Source organism: Somniosus microcephalus, chromosome 34, assembly GCF_052327205.1.
Source record: "Somniosus microcephalus isolate GS21.2 chromosome 34, FLI_Smic_1.0, whole genome shotgun sequence".
Classification (NCBI taxonomy): Eukaryota; Metazoa; Chordata; class Chondrichthyes; order Squaliformes; family Somniosidae; genus Somniosus; species Somniosus microcephalus.
The window spans coordinates 9,165,341-9,187,976 of record NC_141020.1 but is presented as its reverse complement, the minus strand read 5'-3'; the positions used below and the strand labels follow the sequence as shown (position 1 = coordinate 9,187,976).

General features: G+C 48.4%; 1 protein-coding gene across 1 annotated transcript in view; it reads right to left on the bottom strand.

Annotated features, from left to right (window-relative positions):
• Nucleotides 1-1,712: 1,712 nt before the first annotated feature.
• The window catches only part of meiosin (meiosis initiator), a 54,447-nt gene continuing 33,523 nt past the window's right edge, over nucleotides 1,713-22,636 (bottom strand). Inside the window, exons 11-14 of the mRNA XM_085973348.1 lie at nucleotides 20,761-20,964; nucleotides 16,292-16,542; nucleotides 8,952-9,041; nucleotides 1,713-5,379 (exon numbers count right to left, since the gene is read on the bottom strand). Coding sequence (XP_085829474.1) covers nucleotides 5,268-5,379; nucleotides 8,952-9,041; nucleotides 16,292-16,542; nucleotides 20,761-20,964 — 657 coding nt within the window. The 3' untranslated portion in view covers nucleotides 1,713-5,267. The remainder of the gene's footprint in view (nucleotides 5,380-8,951; nucleotides 9,042-16,291; nucleotides 16,543-20,760; nucleotides 20,965-22,636) is intronic.

The window sequence follows — 22,636 nt, the reverse complement described above, 5'->3', positions numbered from 1 at the left end:
TTATCCGGCACGGACGGGACTGACGTGGTGCCGGTTCATCAAAAATTCCGGATAACTGACCGCTATAGTAAAAGATACGGAGCCGAGAGCTCCGTATAAAGCAACAAACCCTGTGCTTCAGAACAATGGCCACAAGTTTCAAGCATCTCTGTAGCTTAGCAACAGCTGCAGCCACACCCTTGCACAGCAACAAATGGAGGAAGGCAAGTAATAAAAGTTACCTGAACCTACTCCTGAATTTTGCCGGTTAACCGAGATTTTCGGTTATTTAGGTGCCGGTAAATCGAAAGTTTCCTGTATAAGCTGGTACAGTGGCATAGCGGTTACATTACTGGGCTAGTAACCCAGAGGTTTGGACTCATAATCCAGAGAATGTGAGTTCAACTTCAAGCTTAAGAATTCAAATTCAGTTTAAACGAAATAAATCTGGAAATAAAAAGCTGGTATCAGTAAAAATGTTGTAAAAATCCAACAGGTTCACTAATGTCCTTTAGGGGAGGAAATCTGCTGTCCTTACCCAGTCTGGGCCTATATGTGACTCCAGTCCCACAACAATGTGGTTGACTCTTAACTGCCCTCTGAAGTGGCCCAGCACGCCACTCAATTAAGGGCAACTAGGAATGGGCAATAAATGCTGCCCTTGTCAGTGATGCTCACGTCCCAAGAATAAATTCATTTTAAAAAAAGCTTAAAGATGTGAAAGGCACTACATAAATGCAAGTTGTTTCTCTACCTTTGCTGATACTAACAGATTTACGATTTATGAGGGGCTGAGAAGAGCTTTTTCCAAACCTCCAGGCATACAGAATTCAAACAGGACAAACCGGCGAGTGAGAAATACAAGGGCAAATAAAACTGGTTTGCCCGGGCTTCAAGGGCCAGAGTGCCGGGGAGAGGACGCCACAGGCGCTGGCTCGCCTGAAGGCGCGGATACATACTAGCCCTGCTGCAGAGGAAAGAAAAAAAAAAAGACTTGCATTTCTACAGCGCCTTTCACGACCACCGGACGTCTCAAAGCGCTTTACAGCCAATGAAGTACTTTTTGAAGTGTAGTCACTGTTGTAATGTAGGAAACGTGGCAGCCAAATTGCGCACAGCAAGCTCCCACAAACAGCAATGTGATAATGGCCAGATAATCTGTTTTTGTTATGTTGGTTGAGGGATAAATATTGCCCCAGGACACCGGGGAGAACTCCCCCCTGCTCTTCTTCGAAATAGTGGCCGTGGGATCTTTTATGTCCACCTGAGAGGGCAAACGGGGCCTCGGTTTAACGTCTCATCCGAAAGACGGCACCTCCGACAGTGCGGCGCTCCCTCAGCACCGCGCCGGGAGTGTCAGCCTAGCTTTATGTGCTCCAAGTCCCTGGAGTGGGACTTGAATCCACACCCTTCTGACTCAGAGGCGAGTGTGCTGCCCACTGAGCCACGGCCACACTCAGACGCCAACTTCGCGTGCCCAGGCCACTGAAGAAGGCTCATGGGCATCGACTGGGAAATGCTCAGTGTCCAGGGCAGCCTGCCAGAGAGCTGCCGCGCAATGTCGCGATGCGAGGAGGAGTCCCCCCTGCCCCCCCGCCCGAGCTCCCGCGCTCTTGTGCCCAGTGAACCACTGTGCGCAGACACCTCCGCTAACCTAGCGACCACCAGTGCCCCTAACCCTGCTCCAAGGCCAGAATTTACTGCAACTGATGAATACAAACACAGTCTTCTTAACGGGGTCTCAATAATTTAATTTATAGTAATTTAAAACAGCCACAACAATAAATAGGAACCATAATAACAGATTAATAACGGCTTTGACAAACAATGGCAATGTGCGACTTTATTTTCTCAACAGTCCATAAAACTGCAAATCAATTATGAAACTTAGTTACCTTAACACTGAAGTTAGCAGTGGAACAACAGAAACGGTCTCCCACTGGAGTGGAGATGTAACATGTGCCCAGTAACACCAGGCCGGTCACACCTGCTCTCACCAGAGACAGCCAACTCCGCACTTCCATAATTATTGTTTCCTCCACGCACCATCCTTTAGCCGACGCGATGCACAACCCGATTGTCTCCACTGCGCCCGTTATCACTGCTCCGCGATCGTCCTACCAGGGAGGCCTGAGTGTACCTGTCAGAGCTAATGCTAGATTCGGATCAGTGATTCAGGGCGTCACTATACCAAAGCCCTACCGTACAAAAGTGGCACAAAATAACTGGCATCATCTTCAATTATAATGACTTGTAAAGGGACATTGTCATAACTGGAAGTCGCTGTGTCAGTTTGGCTCAGTGGGTAGCACTCTCGCCTCTGGGTCAGAAACCCCACTGCAGGACTTGCGTACATAATGGAGGGTGATGCTCCCGTGCAGTAGTGAGGGAGTTCTGCATTGTCGGAGTTTGTTATCCTATGCATGAAATGCTAAAATTAGACTCTGATTGTTTAGGTATATGTTAACAATCCCATAGCACTATTCAAAAAAAAAGAGTGGGCCATTCTACCGGTGTCCTAGCTGATGTTCCTCCTCCGCTTCAACCAAAAAGAGGAGATTATCTGGCCAGTCAGCTCATTAGTGTGCAAATCTTGCTGTGTGCAAAAATGATTCCATGTTTGCCTATGTAACCACAGTGACTGCACTTCAAAGTAATTAATAGTGCCTGAGGTCCTTTGACGTGGGGCTGTATAAGTACAAGACTTTCTTTTGTAAGTTATAATCATGAAAATGTCCCTTTGAAATAATCGGGTAATTAGATTTTATGCTTTTAATTTAACGGGTGTATGATGGAGATGTGGGACACAACTTGACGGAGTTGATAGCTCAGGAGTAACTGAGTCAAGAGCGAAGGTGTTTTATTGCTCCTTTAGAATAGAATAGAACCGCGTAAGCCATTCAGGCCATCATGCCTGTGCCGGCTCTTTGACAGAGCTGTCCGAACCAGGCCGACACCTGGGATGGCAGGAATGACGTGTGAGGAGAGATTGGGTCGATTGGGCTTATACTCGTTGGAGTTTAGAAGAATGAGAGGGGATCTCATTGAAACTTATAAAATTCTAACAGGACTAGACAGACTAGATGCAGGAAGGATGTTCCCGATGGTCGGGGAGTCCAGAACCAGGGGTCACAGTCTAAGGATAAGGGGTGAGCCATTTAGGACAGAGATGAGGAGGAATTTCTTCACCCAGAGAGTGGTGAACCTGTGGAATTCTCTACCACAGAAGGCAGTGGAGGCCAATTCAATAAATATATTCAAGAAGGAGTTAGATATATTTCTTAAGGTTAAAGGGATTAAGGGATATGGGGAGAAAGCAGGGACAGGGTACTGAATTTGGATGATCAGCCATGATCTTATTGAATGGCGGAGCAGGCTCGAGGGGCCGAATGGCCTACTCCTGCTCCTATCTTCTATGTTTCTATGATTAGTCCCACTCCCCACTGCTCTCTTCCCCGTGGTTGTTTATGACCCGGTCAAATCAGTGGGAAGTTGTTACTGTAAATTTCAGGCTGCAGGTTAATGATTGATTTTTTTCATCCCGCCGCTGATTTAATTGATAATTTGGAGCCACAAAATCCAACTCTGCTATCCTGGCAGCAGGCTCAGACGCATAAACACGTTCCGTGACTTTCACTGACCCAACGGCACAAACATCCCCGACTCAGGAGACTGCCCTCTGACCCCCTGCTGCCTCATTCTTGACTCCCTGTAGGCCTGATGGGAAACCGGCCCATGGGGTGGGCCAGGAACATCGCGCCATGATGCCATGGCATGGGGTGGGCGGGCCCGTAAGAATGTGACAGTGAGCCAACCCAGTGTTAACAGCGTGCTCCCGTCATGGCGCAAGAACGCCGGCGTAATGAGCTGGCAGGTCACCATTGGAGATCGGTTCAACTGCAAAATGAGTCTGCAGTGCTGTCAGGACAGGCTGAGTGGAACAATTTATATGGACCAGTGCGGCTGACAATGAGAGATACACGCACTTGCTGTCAACTGCACTTCTGTAACATAAAAATTATCCTCATTGTGCACCATTTACAGGCTCTGTTAATTAAAGTGATGAGTTACATGCACATTTTAATATTAAATGTAAACTATACTGACTGCCGAATTGTCCGGTGATGTCCTTTTAGAAGAATCAGTTCTGAATTATGTTATTGGCTTAAAGCAGAAAAAACATTAGTTGCAAATTTTGTGGTGGTTAAGATGAGGGATGTTCGTGCTGGTTTTTTTTAATCTTTGGACACCCAGAGCCAGAATCAAACATTCCTAGGTCAAGTAAAGCATGATTAGATGCTGAGTAAAACTCCTTCTACCTTGCCCCATTACACGATCTCAGATAGATGCCAAGAAAAGGTCCCTCGACTCTGTTCCGACAATACACCCCAGCCCCAAACTCCGATGAGTGCCTCCCACTGCACCAGTGAGAAACTGTCCATTTTCCACACCAGCCGCCCCTGTGGCCTCTCGGTCAGATTGCAATTTAGTGCCCAACTAGAGGTGGTGCTTACTGTTCCACGTGGAAATAGGGGGGGGGGGGGCGGGGGGACTGCCCAAAACTCACATCTGGTTGGACCTCTGCAGCCAATAAAGGAGAGGGTTGGATTTAAACCCAAGGGGTGGAAGACCAAAAGGAATGTCAAGGAGATGGCGTCATTGCTTGTGATACGAGGAGATCTCAACTATCCAACTAGATTTTTCGTACAGCTGGAGGCCGAGCTGCTGCAGGGTATAGAGAGGGCTGTGCCCGAAAAGGCGCGTTAGCCTAGAAATAGTCACACCAGTGGCTCAGAATCAGATATGAGCCAAGCTCGTCAGACATTGTTAGCGTGCTTTAAATATAGACTTAAAAAGATCTGCTGAAGATGAATGAAAACGGCATCAAATTCAACTACTCCTGGACTGTGCATTGTTACAACTGTACACTTCATTGGGAACACCGTCATTCGCCTAAACGTTAGCACCACTGTCAAGGTGTTCTATTTTCCCTAATATTTAGGCGAGTGCTGTTATTCAATATTAACTATTGACAAAAATTCTGTTTCACAATTTTAAAAGAGACACAATGATTTCCCAGATTTTAACCTTGTCTTGGAGATCCAAGTTAGACCTTACTGAGTTTGCTAAACTTGTGAGTACATCAGGACTGCCCACCTCAAGCATTTCTTGTAACGTTTAATGATGGTCTCGTGTGGCTCGGGTTAGACGCCCCTCTCTGTTCCCAGAACGGCACTGTGTGTGTGTGTGTGTGTGGGTATGCGTGTGTCTCAGAATAGGAAGGTGTCTTACAGGAGGTGGAGGGGTTCGGGCATTTCCACCTCCTCCCTCTCCTCACTCGACGAGCTATCCAGCCTCACGATGCGGTTATTCATCTTGCTGAATTCACGGGCCTTGATGCTGAGAACGACAGAGAGAGAGAGAAACAAGCGAGAGAAGCACATTTCAGTATTTGCGAAAGATCACAACTCTCGGCCCTCCCGCTTTAATCAGGCCAACCCCTAGACTGTCGACAGCACAGCTGGCGAAGAAGCAGCAGAACACAAGTCACCAAAACCAGCTGATCAGCTCATTCTACTGAAAGCCGCACTTGTTGCTGTCCCGATTTCCACCCGTTTGACACACTGCAGCTTGGCAGGCCTGCTGAAGATTGCCATGCAACAGCGCAAAAATACAATTGGCTCAAAGTGCTGCTTAAGGGACTGTTGCGAAATTGCAGACTTTATCAAGAGACTTTTAATGATCCCTTTGCTTAGCAAATCTCTTCTAAAGAGCCTGGTTACAAAAAAAAAACGGTTAATGGTGCAATTTAAGCACCTAATTAGGACTAGGATTGCAAAATTAATTCGGGAGTCTGGGACCAGTAATAAAATGTTTTATTTTGGGGGTCAAAGCAGTGCACTAATATGATACGACAAATTGGGAACATTTGGACAGCATCTTATCACTTCTCTCAGAAACATTACAAAGCGTGTCACACACACAATGAATTACTTTGAAGAATAATGTGCCTTGTGATGTAGGAAAACGCGTCAGCCAATCTACACCAGCAAGATCCTACCAACAGCAATGGGATGAATGACCAGCTAATCTGTTTTGTTGGTGGTGTTGGTTGAGGGAAGAATGTTGGCCGGGGCACTGGGAGAGTGCCATGGGATCTTTAACATCCGCTTCAACAGTGTCAACCCACTGTACTAAACAACCAACAACTTGCCACCAAACTGGCCACCTTACTCAGAGAAGCCACTCATAAGAACATAAGAACATAAGAACTAGGAGCAGGAGTCGGCCATTCGGCCCCTCGAGCCTGCTCCGCCATTCAATACGATCATGGCTGATCTTCGACCTCAACTCCACTTTCCCACCCGATCTCCAGATCTCTTGATTCACCGAGAGTCCAAAAATCTATCGATCTCAGCCTTGAATATACTCAACGATTCAGCATCCACAGCCCTCTGGGGCAAAGAATTCCAAAGATTCACAACCCTCTGAGTGAAGAAATTCCTCCTCATCTCAGTCTTAAATGGCCGACCCCTTATCCTGAGACTGTGACCCCTGGTTCTAGACTCTCCAGCCAGGGGAAACAATCTACCCTGTCAATCCCTCTCAGAATCTTATATATTTCAATGAGATCACCTCTCATTCTTCTAAACTCCAGAGAGTTTAGGCCCAATCTAATCGATCTCTCCTCACTCAGTTATGACTGGTGAGATAAGTGGAACAACTTACACTGCTGCAATATGGGATGCTCTTAGGTTGGGATTGAGCACAGAGCGCTTTCCCCTACATCTAGCCTGTGTTGTACCTGATATACCTGACAGAGAGGGAGAGAGAGAGAGGGGATTCACACGGAAAATGGCCACTTTGGCGAGGTACCAGAGCGCAGCTGGGGCAATAGAGCTGTCCTCTGGAAAGAATCAAGAGAGATGAGAAGGGACAGAAAATTGAAGAAGAGGTAAAATTCTCATCTTGCCAAGAGGCCGATTTAGCCAACAACCCCACAGCCAGCTTCTGTGATTAGTGGGATTATCGTATGTAAACGAAGATACAGGTTTAACAAGGGCAGGTGGCAGCTTAAAAGAGAAAATAAGTGTGTGGGAGGGTGGTGTACTTTCAGTTTAAATACTGCCCCATTGTTTATTTTTTTTGTTTTCAATTCCTCAAGCCTGATTCTCACTCGATACACATGCGTGCACTCCAGCATGGGTCACTGGGTAACAATCGGGAGCGAGGAACCCTGGCTGGCTCTTTTTCTAATCAGTTTTCTCCCCTCGTCTCCTAAAGGCGCTGACTCGTGATGGGGTGCAGGTCCATGAGTGCAGGCAGCCCTCTGGTTCCTCGTCCAAGAAGGAACTTCAGAAACTTGAGCAAAAAAATCTAGGCTGACATGCCCAGTGCAGTACTGAGGGAGCGCTGCACTGTCGGAGGTGCCATCTTTCGGATGAGACGTTAAACCGAGGCCCCGTCTGCTCTCTCAGGTGGATGTAAAAGATCCCATAGCCAATATTTTGAATCACATCGCTGTTTGTGGGAGCTTGCTGTGTGCAAATTGGCTGTTGCATTTCCTACATTACAACAGCGACAACATTTCAAAAAAAGTACTTCATTGGCTGTAAAGCGCTTTGGGACGTCCGGTGGTCGTGAAAGGCGCTATAGAAATGCAAGTTCGTTCTTTTTCTTTTCTTGTTGGCAGGCTACTTGGCTACAGGGGGCATCACAGCCGAGCCCGACCGAATCATCACCCAACGTCTAGACACACTCACTTTCCAGCACGAATAGTGAACCGTAGAAATGATACAGCACAGGAGGTGGTAATTCGGCCCATCGTGTCTGAGCCGCCTCTGTGAAAGAGCTATCTAATTGATCCCACTCCCCCCGCTCTTTCTCCCATCGCTCTGCAATTTCTTCTTTTCAAGTATTTATCCAATTTCCTTTCGAAAGTTACTACTGAATCTGCTTCCTCCACCTTTTCAGGCAGTGCATTCCAGATCATAACAACACGCTGCATAAAAACAGTTCTCATCTCCCCCTTAGTTCTTTTGTCAATTATCTTCAATCTGTGTCCTCTGGTTACCGACCCGCCTGCCAGTGGAAACAGTTTCTCCCGATCTACTCTATCAAAACCCTTCATAATATTGAACACTTCTATTAAATCACCTCTTACCCTTCTCTGCTCTAAGGAGAACAATCCCATCTTCTCTAGTCTCTCCACATAATTGAAGTCCCTGACCCCTGGTGTAATTCTAATAAATCTCTGCACCCTCTCCAAGGCCTTGACATCCATCCTTCCACAATACTCCAGCTGAGGCCTAACCAGTAATTTATAAACCTTTAGTGCAACTTCTTTGCTTTTTGATTGGAATTATTCCTCTCCCGAGCCTGCGGACACTGAGACCAATTGCATCACCCTGCTGTTGCCCAGCAGAGATCAGTCACCTCGGCACAGACCAGGAATCCATCCTTGGATCCTTCTGGTTTGTCTGCCTCAGTTCTACACAGGGCAATGTGACAGCACCTCCCAAACCCGTGACCTCTACCGCCTAGAAGGACAAGGGCAGCAGGCGCGTGGGAACACCACCCCCCCTGCAAGTTCCCCTCCAAAGTCACACACCATTCTGACTTGGAACTATATCGGCCGTTCCTTCAGCGTCGCTGGGTCAAAATCCTGGAACTCCCTCCCCTAACAGCACTGTGGGAGTACCTTCACCACACAGACTGCAGCGGTTCAAGAAGGCAGCTCACCACCACCTTCTCAAGGGATATTAGGGGATGGGCAATAAATGCCGGCCTTGCCAGCGACGCCCACATCCCGTGAATGAATTTTAAAAAACCAATAGACCCACTGGAGGCGCTCTTGCCCTGTCTTGGTTAAAACAGAACCCCTACATAGTAGAGTTTGTTTATAAAGTTTGGCGCGCTTTCCCCTGACTGGATAGCTGCCATCGTGGATCTCCGCGGTGCACCGGTCTTACCAGTATGGCCGCCGTTCATTTTTTGACATGGAGCGCCACACGTGAGCCAAAGCTTTGGTAGCAACCGTAGAAGCAGTTCCGGGATGGTCACTGTGGAGACATGAGGGATTCTGATCAATCTCTTTGACATAAATAAGAACAATAGAGAATCTGGCACCTCAGTACACGGTTACTTAGCAACCACAAGATGCTGCTTTATTCAAGCTCTTCCTCCACCCTGGTTTTCCACTGTGAAATCAAGACTCAATGCACTATTTCCTGCTCTAATTTATTTCTTCCCAGGACTCAAAACAGTGGATCTCCTCACCTCCCCTTTCTTCTAGAGACTGCAACAATAACTTGAATTTTTATAGCGCCATTAAAGGTAATAAAGTGTCCCAAAGCGCTTCACGGAGATGATAGCTGGACAATGATGGAAGCAAGGTTCGGGGAGGTGAGCAAAGGCGTGGTCAAAGGGGCGGGCCTTGAGATCGGACATGGGGGGGCGGCAGCGGTGGCGGGGGGGGGGCGGTGAAGGTAGAAATGCAGAGGGGTTTAAAGACTTTCTTTGCAAAGTGCAGGACTGAGGTGAGTGAAAGCTCTGTGGACTTAAGTGGGAGTGGATGGGGTGGGGGGGGGGGCGGTTGGCGGGGCAGGTAATGCAAACTTGCTGAAAGAACATGAACTGAGACTCCATCTTCCTACCTGTTGTACTGGGCCAGATTTTCAGTGTGCCGTGAGGCGGGCTTTCAGGCGTGCGGGGGGGCAAAAATCCCGAATTTGGGGGTCACGACACCATCCCGCCCAAAACCCACCTCCACGTAAGTTTCAAGGGAGGCGGGTACCCGCCCCACACTGGGACCCGCCGACCCGAGGCGGGAAGGGATTAGTGCCAAATAACTGCCTGTTAACAGATAGTTAACAGGCAGTTTTTAGCCTAATCCCTATTTTGAGGGGTGTCGTGTGGGATTCCCGACGGCTCCAAACCACGCCAGGTTAGAGCAGGCGGGCTGTCGGATTGAAGGACTTGGAGGGGTCGCGATGTCGGTGTTCAGGTGAGTGATGGGTGCATGAGTGCAAAGGTAAGTGTGTTTGGTGTGTCTAAAGTGTGTAAAGAAGTTTTACTTACCTGTACTTACCTTAACAGCCTTTTTTCCTCTAGGCGTCGGGAGTCCATCACTCAGCCGGAACTGAAAGCTGAATGGCCGCGAGCTGTCAAAAGTGACAGCCTGCAGCTTTCATTGTCGGTGTGAGTTCTAACTGAGTCTGTGTAGAAGGACTCAGGTTAGAAGTCAGACTGTCAGTGTTTGACAGCTTCAAACAGCTGTGAAACACTGATATTTCACCTGTCAAAAACTCTTGACAGATGAAATCTCAGTCTGTGACGTCACCTGTTGCCGGGTGGCCCTTAATTGGTCTGCTGAGCCCGCTGGGCGGGCTCAACAAGGTCAATCAAGGGAAAATCGCGTCGATTGGCCGGACGTCGATGGGGGCGGGACTAAAACCCGAAAGTTGCAGTCCCGCCTCCTTCCCAACAGCTTAATGAAAATCCAGCCCAGTGTATCACACTCTATTGACTCGGTTGATTCCTGAGATGAAGGGGCTGATTTATGAAGAAAGGTTGAGCAGGTTGGGCCTAAACTCATTGGAATTTAAAAGAATGAGGTGTGATCTTATCGAAACATATAAGATACTGAAGGGGGGCTCGACAAGATAGATGCAGAGAGGATGTTTCCCCTCGTGGGGAAATCTAGAACTCGGGGGCATAGTTTCAGAATAAAGGGTCGCCCTTTTAGAACTGAGATGAGGAGGAATTTCTTCTCTCAGAGGGTCGTAAATCTGTGGAATTCTCTGCCCCAGAGAGCCGTGGAGGCTGGGTCATTAAATACATTTAAGGTGGAGATAGACAGATTTTTGCAAGATAAGGGAGTGAAGGGTTATGGGGAGCGGGCGGGGAAGTGGCTTTGAGCCCAAGATCGGCCGTGATCTTATTGAATGGCGGAGCAGCCTCTGGGGGCCAAGTGGCCTATTTCTGCTCCTATTTCTTATATGCTACGGGTACGGTAGCATAGTGGTGATGTCACTGGACGAGTAATCCAGAGAACAGTACCAATGGCCCAGAGGCGTGAGTTTATAATCCTACCACAGTTGGGGAATTTAAATTCAATGAATTAAATAAATCTAGAATAAAAATCTAGTACTAGTATGAAACTACTGGACTGTCGGAAAGACCCATCTGGTTCACTAATGTCTTTTAATGTCCTTTAGGGAAGAAAATTTACCTTACCCGGTCGATCCTATATGTGACTCCAGGCACACAGCCCTCTGAAATGGCCGAGCAAGCCACTCAGTTGTACCAAACCGCAACAAAGAAGGATAGTCACAGTGGGAGCGCCTTCACCACACGGACTGCAGCGGTTCAAGAAAGCGGCTCACCACAACCTTCTCAAGGGCAATTAGGGATGGGCAATAAATGCTGGCCTTGCCAGTGACGCACACATCACGAATCGAAGAAAAAACTCTTGCCTCTCTCTGATGTACTGTATCACTCTCCCCTCTCTCTGATGTACTGTATCACCCTCTCCCCTCTCTCTGATGTACTGTATCACCCTCTCCCCTCTCTCTGATGTACTGTATCACACTCTCCCCTCTCTCTGATGTACTGTATCACACTCTCTCCTCTCTCTGATGTACTGTATCACCCTCTCCCCTCTCTCTGATGTGCTGTATCACCCTCTCCCCTCTCTCTGATGTACTGTATCACACTCTCCCCTCTCTCTGATGTACTGTATCACTCTCCCCTCTCTCTGATGTACTGTATCACCCTCTCCCCTCTCTCTGATGTACTGTATCACTCTCCCCTCTCTCTGATGTACTGTATCACCCTCTCCCCTCTCTCTGATGTACTGTATCACCCTCTCCCCTCTCTCTGATGTACTGTATCACACTCTCCCCTCTCTCTGATGTACTGTATCACCCTCTCCCCTCTCTCTGATGTACTGTATCACCCTCTCCCCTCTCTCTGATGTACTGTATCACTCTCCCCTCTCTCTGATGTTGTATCACTCTCTCTCCTCTCTCTGATGTACTGTATCACTCTCTCCTCTCTCTGATGTACTGTATCACTCTCCCCTCCCTCTGATGTACTGTATCACTCTCTCTCCTCTCTCTGATGTACTGTATCACTCTCTCCTCTCTCTGATGTACTGTATCACTCTCCCCTCTCTCTGATGTACTGTATCACCCTCTCCCCTCTCTCTGATGTACTGTATCACTCTCCCCTCCCTCTGATGTACTGTATCACTCTCTCTCCTCTCTCTGATGTACTGTATCACTCTCTCCTCTCTCTGATGTACTGTATCACTCTCTCCCGTCTCTCAGATGTTCTGTATCACTCTCCCCTCTCTCTGATGTACTGTATCACTCTCTCCTCTCTCTGATGTACTGTATCACCCTCTCCCCTCCCTCTGATGTACTGTATCACTCTCCCCTCTCTCTGATGTACTGTATCACTCTCCCCTCTATCTGATGTACTGTATCACTCTCTCCCCTCTCTCTGATGTACTGTATCACTCTCCCCTCTATCTGATGTACTGTATCACTCTCTCCCCTCTCTCTGATGTACTGTATCACTCTCCCCTCTATCTGATGTACTGTATCACCCTCTCCCCTCTCTCTGATGTACTGTATCACTCTCCCCTCTCTCTGATGTACTGTATCACCCTCTCTCCCCTCTCTGATGTACTGTATCACTCTCCCCTCTCTCTGATGTACTGTATCACCCTCTCCCCTCTCTCTGATGTACTGTATCACTCTCCCCTCTCTCTGATGTACTGTATCACCCTCTCCCCTCTCTCTGATGTACTGTATCACCCTCTCCCCTCTCTCTGATGTACTGTATCACTCTCTCTCCTCTCTCTGATGTACTGTATCACTCTCTCTCCTCTCTCTGATGTACTGTATCACTCTCTCCCCTCTCTGATGTACTGTATCACTCTCCCCTCTCTCTGATGTACTGTATCACCCTCTCTCCCCTCTCTGATGTACTGTATCACTCTCCCCTCTCTCTGATGTACTGTATCACCCTCTCCCCTCTCTCTGATGTACTGTATCACTCTCCCCTCTCTCTGATGTACTGTATCACCCTCTCCCCTCTCTCTGATGTACTGTATCACTCTCTCCTCTCTCTGATGTACTGTATCACTCTCTCTCCTCTCTCTGATGTACTGTATCACCCTCTCTCCACTCTCTGATGTACTGTATCACTCTCTCCTCTCTCTGATGTACTGTATCACTCTCTCCCCTCTCTCTGATGTACTGTATCACTCTCTCCCCTCTCTGATGTACTGTATCACTCTCCCCTCTCTCTGATGTACTGTATCACTCTCTCCCCTCTCTCTGATGTACTGTATCACTCTCTCCCTTCTCTCTGATGTACTGTATCACTCTCTCCCCTCTCTCTGATGTACTGTATCACTCTCTCCCCTCTCTCTGATGTACTGTATCACTCTCTCCCCTCTCTCTGATGTACTGTATCACCCTCTCCCCTCTCTCTGATGTACTGTATCACTCTCTCCCCTCTCTCTGATGTACTGTATCACTCTCTCCCCTCTCTCTGATGTACTGTATCACTCTCTCCCCTCTCTCCGATGTACTGTATCACTCTCTCCCCTCTCTCTGATGTACTGTATCACTCTCTCTCCCCTCTCTCTGATGTACTGTATCACTCTCCCCTCTCTCTGATGTACTGTATCACCCTCTCCCCTCTCTCTGATGTACTGTATCACTCTCTCCCCTCTCTCTGATGTACTGTATCACCCTCTCCCCTCTCTCTGATGTTCTGTATCACCCTCTCCCCTCTCTCTGATGTGCTGTATCACTCTCTCCTCTCTCTGATGTACTGTATCACTCTCTCCCCTCTCTCTGATGTACTGTATCACTCTCTCCCCTCTCTGATGTACTGTATCACTCTCCCCTCTCTCTGATGTACTGTATCACCCTCTCCCCTCTCTCTGATGTACTGTATCACTCTCCCCTCTCTCTGATGTACTGTATCACCCTCTCCCCTCTCTCTGATGTACTGTATCACTCTCTCCTCTCTCTGATGTACTGTATCACTCTCTCTCCTCTCTCTGATGTACTGTATCACCCTCTCTCCACTCTCTGATGTACTGTATCACTCTCTCCTCTCTGATGTACTGTATCACTCTCTCCCCTCTCTCTGATGTACTGTATCACTCTCTCCCCTCTCTGATGTACTGTATCACTCTCCCCTCTCTCTGATGTACTGTATCACTCTCTCCCCTCTCTCTGATGTACTGTATCACTCTCTCCCTTCTCTCTGATGTACTGTATCACTCTCTCCCCTCTCTCTGATGTACTGTATCACTCTCTCCCCTCTCTCTGATGTACTGTATCACTCTCTCCCCTCTCTCTGATGTACTGTATCACCCTCTCCCCTCTCTCTGATGTACTGTATCACTCTCTCTCCTCTCTCTGATGTACTGTATCACTCTCTCCCCTCTCTCTGATGTACTGTATCACTCTCTCCCCTCTCTCTGATGTACTGTATCACTCTCTCCCCTCTCTCCGATGTACTGTATCACTCTCTCCCCTCTCTCTGATGTACTGTATCACTCTCTCTCCCCTCTCTCTGATGTACTGTATCACTCTCCCCTCTCTCTGATGTACTGTATCACCCTCTCCCCTCTCTCTGATGTACTGTATCACTCTCTCCCCTCTCTCTGATGTACTGTATCACTCTCTCCCCTCTCTCTGATGTACTGTATCACCCTCTCCCCTCTCTCTGATGTACTGTATCACTCTCTCCCCTCTCTCTGATGTACTGTATCACCCTCTCCCCTCTCTCTGATGTACTGTATCACCCTCTCCCCTCTCTCTGATGTACTGTATCACCCTCTCCCCTCTCTCTGATGTGCTGTATCACTCTCTCCTCTCTCTGATGTACTGTATCACTCTCTCCCCTCTCTCTGATGTACTGTATCACTCTCTCCCCTCTCTGATGTGCTGTATCACTCTCTCCCCTCTCTCTGATGTACTGTATCACTCTCTCCTCTCTCTCTGATGTGCTGTATCACTCTCTCCTCTCTCTGATGTACTGTATCACTCTCTCCCCTCTCTCTGATGTACTGTATCACTCTCCCCTCTCTCTGATGTGCTGTATCACTCTCTCCCCTCTCTGATGTACTGTATCACTCTCCCCTCTCTCTAATGTACTGTATCACTCTCTCCCCTCTCTCTGATGTACTGTATCACTCTCTCCCCTCTCTGATGTGCTGTATCACTCTCTCCCCTCTCTCTGATGTACTGTATCACTCTCTCCTCTCTCTCTGATGTACTGTATCACTCTCTCCCCTCTCTCTGATGTACTGTATCACTCTCTCCCCTCTCTGATGTACTGTATCACTCTCCCCTCTCTGATGTACTGTATCACTCTCTCCCCTCTCTCTGATGTACTGTATCACTCTCTCTCCTCTCTCTGATGTACTGTATCACTCTCCCCCCTCTCTCTGATGTACTGTATCACTCTCTCCCCTCTCTGATGTACTGTATCACCCTCTCCTCTCTCTGATGTACTGTATCACTCTCCCCTCTCTCTGATGCACTGTATCACTCTCTCCCCTCTCTCTGATGTACTGTATCACTCTCTCCTCTCTCTGATGTACTGTATCACTCTCTCCCCTCTCTCTGATGTACTGTATCACTCTCTCTCCTCTCTCTGATGTACTGTATCACTCTCTCCCCTCTCTCTGATGTACTGTATCACCCTCTCTCCTCTCTCTGATGTACTGTATCACTCTCTCCCCTCTCTCCGATGTACTGTATCACTCTCTCCCCTCTCTCTGATGTACTGTATCACTCTCCCCTCTCTCTGATGTACTGTATCACTCTCTCCCCTCTCTCTGATGTACTGTATCACTCTCTCCTCTCTCCGATGTACTGTATCACTCTCTCCCCTCTCTCTGATGTACTGTAATACTCTCTCTCCTCTCTCTGATGTACTGTATCACTCTCTCTGATGTACTGTATCACTCTCTCCCCTCTCTCTGATGTACTGTATCACTCTCTCCCCTCTCTCTGATGTGCTGTGTCACTCTCCCCTCTCTCTGATGTGCTGTATCACTCTCCCCTCTCTCTGATGTGCTGTATCACTCTCCCCTCTCTCTGATGTACTGTATCACTCTCTCCCCTCTCTCTGATGTACTGTAATACTCTCTCTCCTCTCTCTGATGTACTGTATCACTCTCTCTGATGTACTGTATCACTCTCTCCCCTCTCTCTGATGTACTGTATCACTCTCTCCCCGATGTTCTGTACAATGTGCCCTCACGCCTCTCTACCTGATGTACAGCCTCCTGTTAATACGACAGAACATGATGAAGCCGTTGACACATTTCTTCTTGAGCTGGAGGGTGCAGCACCTCTTCCTGCGCATCTTGCTGTGGTTGCCTTGGCCGGTGTTCTTGGCGCGCTTCTGTTTGCTCGAAGCGGTTTGCTGCGAGAGCTTCCCCCTGCAGTACGGGGTCCAGGTGATGTCATTGTCTTCCACGTCATCGCTCGAGGACAGCCATCGTTCGCTTTCCTCACTGTCCTGGAGGTGACAGTCAGGGGTCAGATAACCAGCTACTCTCCAATGCACAACTCTCCCTTCAAAAGGCGAGAAGCTAAGTTATGCTAAACCTTTATAAATCACTGGTGACATGAATCAGTCATTCATGAAAGAAAGACTTATGAAATAATACTGAGCGGCCTACGAGTGGCGCTGTCTAGGGAGAGTATAAATACTCGGGCACGGGCCCAGCTTGCGCAGGACATTCTTAACAGGAACTAGTGAAGGACACAACTAGACCTCCATGTTGTAAAGCAGTTGATTAAAGCTTTGTTTAACGCTTAGACCAAGTGCCTAGTAGTTTTCTTACGTCAACTGGTACTTATGTTAAACCTCCATAAATCATTGTAGTTCTTTTACACCTTTATAAATCACTGGTAGTTATGCTAAACCTTTATAAATCACAGAGTGGAATGCAAGACTTTCATAAATCACTGGTTTGGCCTCAGCTGGAGAATTGTGTCTAATTCTGGGCACCGCACTTTAGGAAGGATGTGAAGGCCTTGGAGAGGGTGCAGAGGAAGATTTACTAGAATGTTATCAGGGACGAGGGGTTTCAATTATGTGGAGAGACTGGAGAAGCTGGGATTGTTCTCCTTTGAGCTGAGAAGGTTAAGGGGAGTTTTAATAGAGGTGTTCAAAATTGTGAAGGGTTTTGATAGAGTAGATCGGGAGAAACTGTTTCCACTGGCAGGAGAGTCGCTAACTAGAGGACACAGATTTAAGACAATTGGCAAAAGAACTAAGGGGGAGATGAGGAGACTTTTTTATGCAGCGAGTTGTGATGATCTGTACTGCACTACCTGAAAGGGCGGTGGAAGCAGAATCGATAGTACCTTTCCAAAAGGATGTGGATATATACTTGAAAAGGGAAAAAGTTGCAGGGCTGTGGAGAAAGAGTGGGGCTAATTGGATAGCTCTTTCAAAGAGCTCGCACAGGCCCAATGGGCCGAATGGCCTCATTCTGTGCTGTCAGAGTCTATGATTCTAAGGCTGGAATTGTCACAAGCAGATACAGGAAACTTTGGTTTATCCGGAGGTTATATGTCCGGAATACTCGATCTAACGACAAAAATCAGGAGCCGTTTTTTTAGTTCTCGTTGCTTTTTTTTCCCCAGTCAGGCACTGCAAGGTCTGTAGCTATAGCAACAGCTTCAGCTGGAGACGCTTGCAGCTGCAGCCGACTCTTTAGAAGCTGTTGCTAAGCAACAGTGTTTGTTGTCAGATACGGAGATGAAAACCTCCGTATGCTTCAACATTAACTTTGTATGTCCGGCAGTTTTGATACATCGGCACCAGCTCGGTCCTGTCGGTGCCGGATATCACAAAGTTTCCTGTACTGGTATTTTCCATTCTATCTCTAACTCAATGTCAAGAGCACCTTTCTACCCATTTGAGATAGTCATGATGAGAGGCTCAACAAGCCAGATCTGTATTCAGGGGAGGAGCGTCTAATAGAACAGATGAAAGTTTTGAGAGTTTGAGCGACAAGATAGTGAAAGATTATTTCCACTGGTCGGTGAAGCAGTAACTAGAGGGCATATATTTAAGATTATCACCAAAAACAAATGAAGGGACATATTAGGAGATTTCCACCCCCCTCCTCCACAAAGATAGTTAGGACAAAGGATACTGCACCAAAAACAGGGGTAGAAGCAGATTCCAGAATAGCTTTTAAAAGGAAAGCAAACAAATATTTGAAAAGGGAAAAAAACTAAAAAGGGATGTGGGAAAAGGGATGGGAATGGGACCAAGTGGATAGCTCTTGCAGAGAGCTAGCACAGGCGCAATGGGCCGAGTGGCCCGATACTGAGCTGTAAAATTTCTAATATTCCCATACTGAAACCACAAAGGGAGGTTAGAAGACGGTTTTTGTTCATGCAAGGGTTACTAGACTATAAAACCATTGCCACACATGACTGCTGAAGCTGAGTCAATCATGACATTTAAGAGGAAGGGTACGGAGGAAGAGCGAGGATATGGGAACGGAGGAGGCATCTCTCAGGTGGCGCTATCGCTGACGCCGCCACAACAGGCTCAGTGACTTTGCTGTCTGCTGAAATTCCTGTGATTTTTATGAATATCAATGTTACTCAATCCTGCCAGGGAGCCACTTGCGGTTCGCTTTCCTTTGAATTGTGCTGTTCTGTGTGTTTCTGGACCTCCATTCAAGATCCACCTGGGCGTGGGGGAGTTCACCGATCTAGGATGGAGTCCTGTTCCCTGTTGCGCCTCAGCCCCAGCCTCAGAGGAGCGTTATCCTGCACCAGTATCTTATCTTTTTTATTATTACCCAAGTTGTTGCTTCTGTGTGTGTGTGATTGACAATTCAACTGGATTGCGACTGTACAAAGCTGACTTCATGCTACAAACTTCGCAGATAGTTCCGACTTTTGTCTCGTAGCTGAGGCTGGGTTTGAACCCGGGTCCAGGGAGTGATAGGAAGACTCTCATTTTAAGAGCATAATAAATAAATGTATGAATGATTGGGCAGCACAAAGGGTTAGACACTGGCCTTTCATCTCAGGGACCTGGGTTCAACTCCCGCCAGACTAACGAGCAGTCTCAATCCAGTTACTCGTACACAGTACAAAGCTACCCTTAAAAGGCATCGGATGAAAAGCTCACTCAGAAAAGACATAGAATGACAGGTGAGAGAAACTGAAAAATAAAGACTCGTATTTATACAGCGCATTTCACCACCTCAAGACGTCCTAAAGCTCTCCACAGTCAAACAGGTATTTTTGAAGCAAAAAGAAAATACTGCAGATGCTGGAAATCTGAACTAAAAACAGAAAATGCTGGAGATACTCAGCAGGTCAGGCAGCATCTGTGAAGAGAGAAACAGAGTTAACGTTTCAGGTCGATGACCTTTCGTCAGAACAGAACCTGAAACGTTAACTCTGTTTCTCTCTTCACAGATGCTGCCTGACCTGCTGAGTATCTCCAGCATTTGCTGTTTTTATTTTAGGTACTTTTGAAGTGTCGCCGCGGTTGTAATGTAGGAAATGCGGCAGCCAATTTGCGCACAGCAAGCTCCCACAAACACCAATGAGATAATGATAAGATAATGGCCTAGAAATTCGGTGGGCTGCGCCACCAGTTAGCGCCTAAAGAGGGCACTCAGTGGCTTTAGCGCCACTGGCCACGCCTCCCGCGATATTTAGCGGGGCGCTAATGGCGGCGTTAGCCTGTAGCGCTGCGCCGCCACTGATGACGTCATCGGTGTGCGCAGCGCCCCGTTACCGCCCCGATCGCGATATTTGGTCGCGCCCCCCGCTGTGACGCCGGTCGCAAATCGTGACTGGTTCACAGGGCCTACCTGTGGCGGTAAGGTAGTGGCGCAAATTAAGGTGGAGGTGCGGGGCGGCCATTTTTTTCGGTGGCCGCCTGCCAGCACCTCCTCGCGCCGCCGTCCCCGGCCTCCTGATCACCCCCCCAGGCAGTGCCGGCTGTGTCCCAAGAGCCCGGCACTTCTCCTCGGTGCCGGGCTCTTTTGCCGGCACTCGCGATCGCTCATCGCGCTGGTGCAGGCCCCTCCCCCTTAAGAAGGGGAGGAAGGCCTGCAGTACCGCAGCGCGCCGTGCCGCAGCGTGTGGCGCTGCGGCACGTTGCGCTGCGATATTCAGTTTCAGCGCCCCAAGAGGGACGCGGGGTGCCTCGAGCAGTGCCCCGCGTCCCTCTTGGGGCGCTCAAACTGAATTTCTGGCGGGCGCAAGCGGCTCCGTTCGCAGCGGTAATTCCGGCGCCCAGGCGAGCTTGGCGCCACCGAATTTCTAAGCCAATATGTTTTAATGATGTTGGCTGTGGAACTCCCCTTCGCAACAGTGGCCTTGGGATCTTTTACGTCCATCTGAGTGGGCAGACACGGCCTTGGTTTAACATCTCATCCGAAAGATGGCACCTCCGACAGTTCAGCGCTATCCTGAAGTGTCAGCCTAGATTTTGTGCTCAAGTCACTGGCCGTGGGATTTGAACCCACAACCTTCTGACTCATGAGGCCGAGAGTTACACTGTTACAGTCTGAAGTTGGCTCAGGCACATTGATGGGGCAGGGTCGAGGGAGCTTTACTCTGCGCCTGAGCTATGCTGTACCTGACCTGGGAGAGCCTGAAATTCCCTTGATGAGCACAAAAGGAAAAAAAACTTCACACAAAAATATGTGTATGTAGGAGGGATGAGGGTGATGGAGTGAGTCACCTCTTGCAGAAGATGTCTGTCCCACTTCTCCGAGCTTGGGCAAATCTGGCAGGAGTTGTCCCCCGAGGATGTACTGTCGGCCTGGCTGGAGTCTGTCCTACTTGTCTCACTGTACGGCAGGTAGCAGTGGTCGAAAATGAAGGTCGACTGGAACAAGTCGGAGGTCATCGGCGGAGTTGCCGGCACAGTTTGATCTGGATCGTCCTGGGTAAAGCAAAGCGAGGAGATGTTTATTATCTACAGCGTCCGCTCCTCAACGCAGCTCGCCCCTTATAAGCATATAACTCAACTTTCAGCCATTCCCTCCCTCCCTCCCTCCCCCCGTTTCCCTGAAGACACTGATTCAAGCTAGGTTACAGTTCCCCAGGCAGTCTCCTTCCCACACGTCATCCAAGTGTCCATTCTTCATGAGTGATTGTTGGTCGGCTATTCGACCATGGGTAGCATTACAGCCAAGTCCCATCCAGCGGGAGTGGGTGTGGGAACCTTGGCTGATCTTTCTTTCTTCTAATCCCGGGGCGCAGAGGCCATTTTAATGCCCCAGTGGCTCAGTTCAGGTGACTGCGCACACCAGAGATCAATCCCCAGAACTTCAGGCCTGCGTGGCTCACTACTCCATCAGTGGTACCTCTACCCACGCAGCAAACTCGGTTTTATTTGATTCTTTCCTGTACCTAAAACGTTCAAGCTCCTCGATGAGTCGGTGGGTTTGTTTAGGCAGTGAATAACTGAATCAGATAGACCCGGATAGTCGCTGGCTCGGTCTCCTGTCTGTTCTGAGTGAGTTGATCTCAGCCAGGGTGACGATTGGGCCAGTACAATTGATCTCAGCCCCACTGGGCTGGGAAAGGGTCAAACTGAGCAGGGTATCTGCCTCCCGATTGCCATCCAGCGACCAATGTGCCCTCTAATTCTTTTTCGTGCGCGGTCCCTTTAAACTTGCTGCGCGGCCGCGCATGCTCAGTAACTTTACCAGCGGCATCAGCTGGTGAGCGGCCTGCACGGGGCCTCGGGATCGGTGCGCGGCCGCACGCCTTAGAGGGAACGTTGACAGTGGCCCCTGCTAGAAAATGTCTGGGGAGGTCATAAACCTGGCTTGTATTTGACATGAATCTTGTCATTCATGTGGAAATGACTTATGAAGTAATACTGGGCGGCCTGCTGGTGGTGCTGTCCAGGGAGATTATAAATACTCGGGCACGGGCCCAGTTTGCTCGGAACATTCTTTAACAGGAACTAATGAAGGACACAACTAGATCTCCATGTTGTAAAACAGTTGATTAAAGCTTTGTTTAACGCTTAGACCAAGTGCCTAGTAGTTTTCTTATGTCAGTATTCCTTTGAGTTTAGAAGGTTGAGGGGTGATCTAATTGAGGTGTTTCGAATCAGAAAGGGGTTCGATAGGGTAGAAATAGGGAAACTATTTCCTCCGGTGGGGGAATCCAGGACCAGCGGGCAGAATCTTAAAATTAGAGCTAGGCCAGCGAGGAGTGAAATCAGGAAACATTTTCTCACACGAAGGGCAGTGGAAATTACATCGAATTTACAGCACAGAAACAGGCTCTTCGGCCCAACTGGTCCACACCGATGTTCATGCTCCACACAAGCCTCCTCCCACTCTACATCATCTCATCCCATCAGCATATCCTTCTAAAATTGAACTCTCTTCCCCAAAGGCTGTGGATACTCGGGCAATTGAAAATTTCAAGACTGTGGTAGGTAGATATTTGTTAGGCAAGGATATCAAAGAATATGGAAAAAAGGCAGTATGATGGAGCCGAGGTACAGATCAGCAATCACCTAATTGACTGGCGAACAGGCTCGAGGGGCTGAATGGCCTCCTCCTGTCCCGATGTGAGGTGAGGACTCGGTTGGA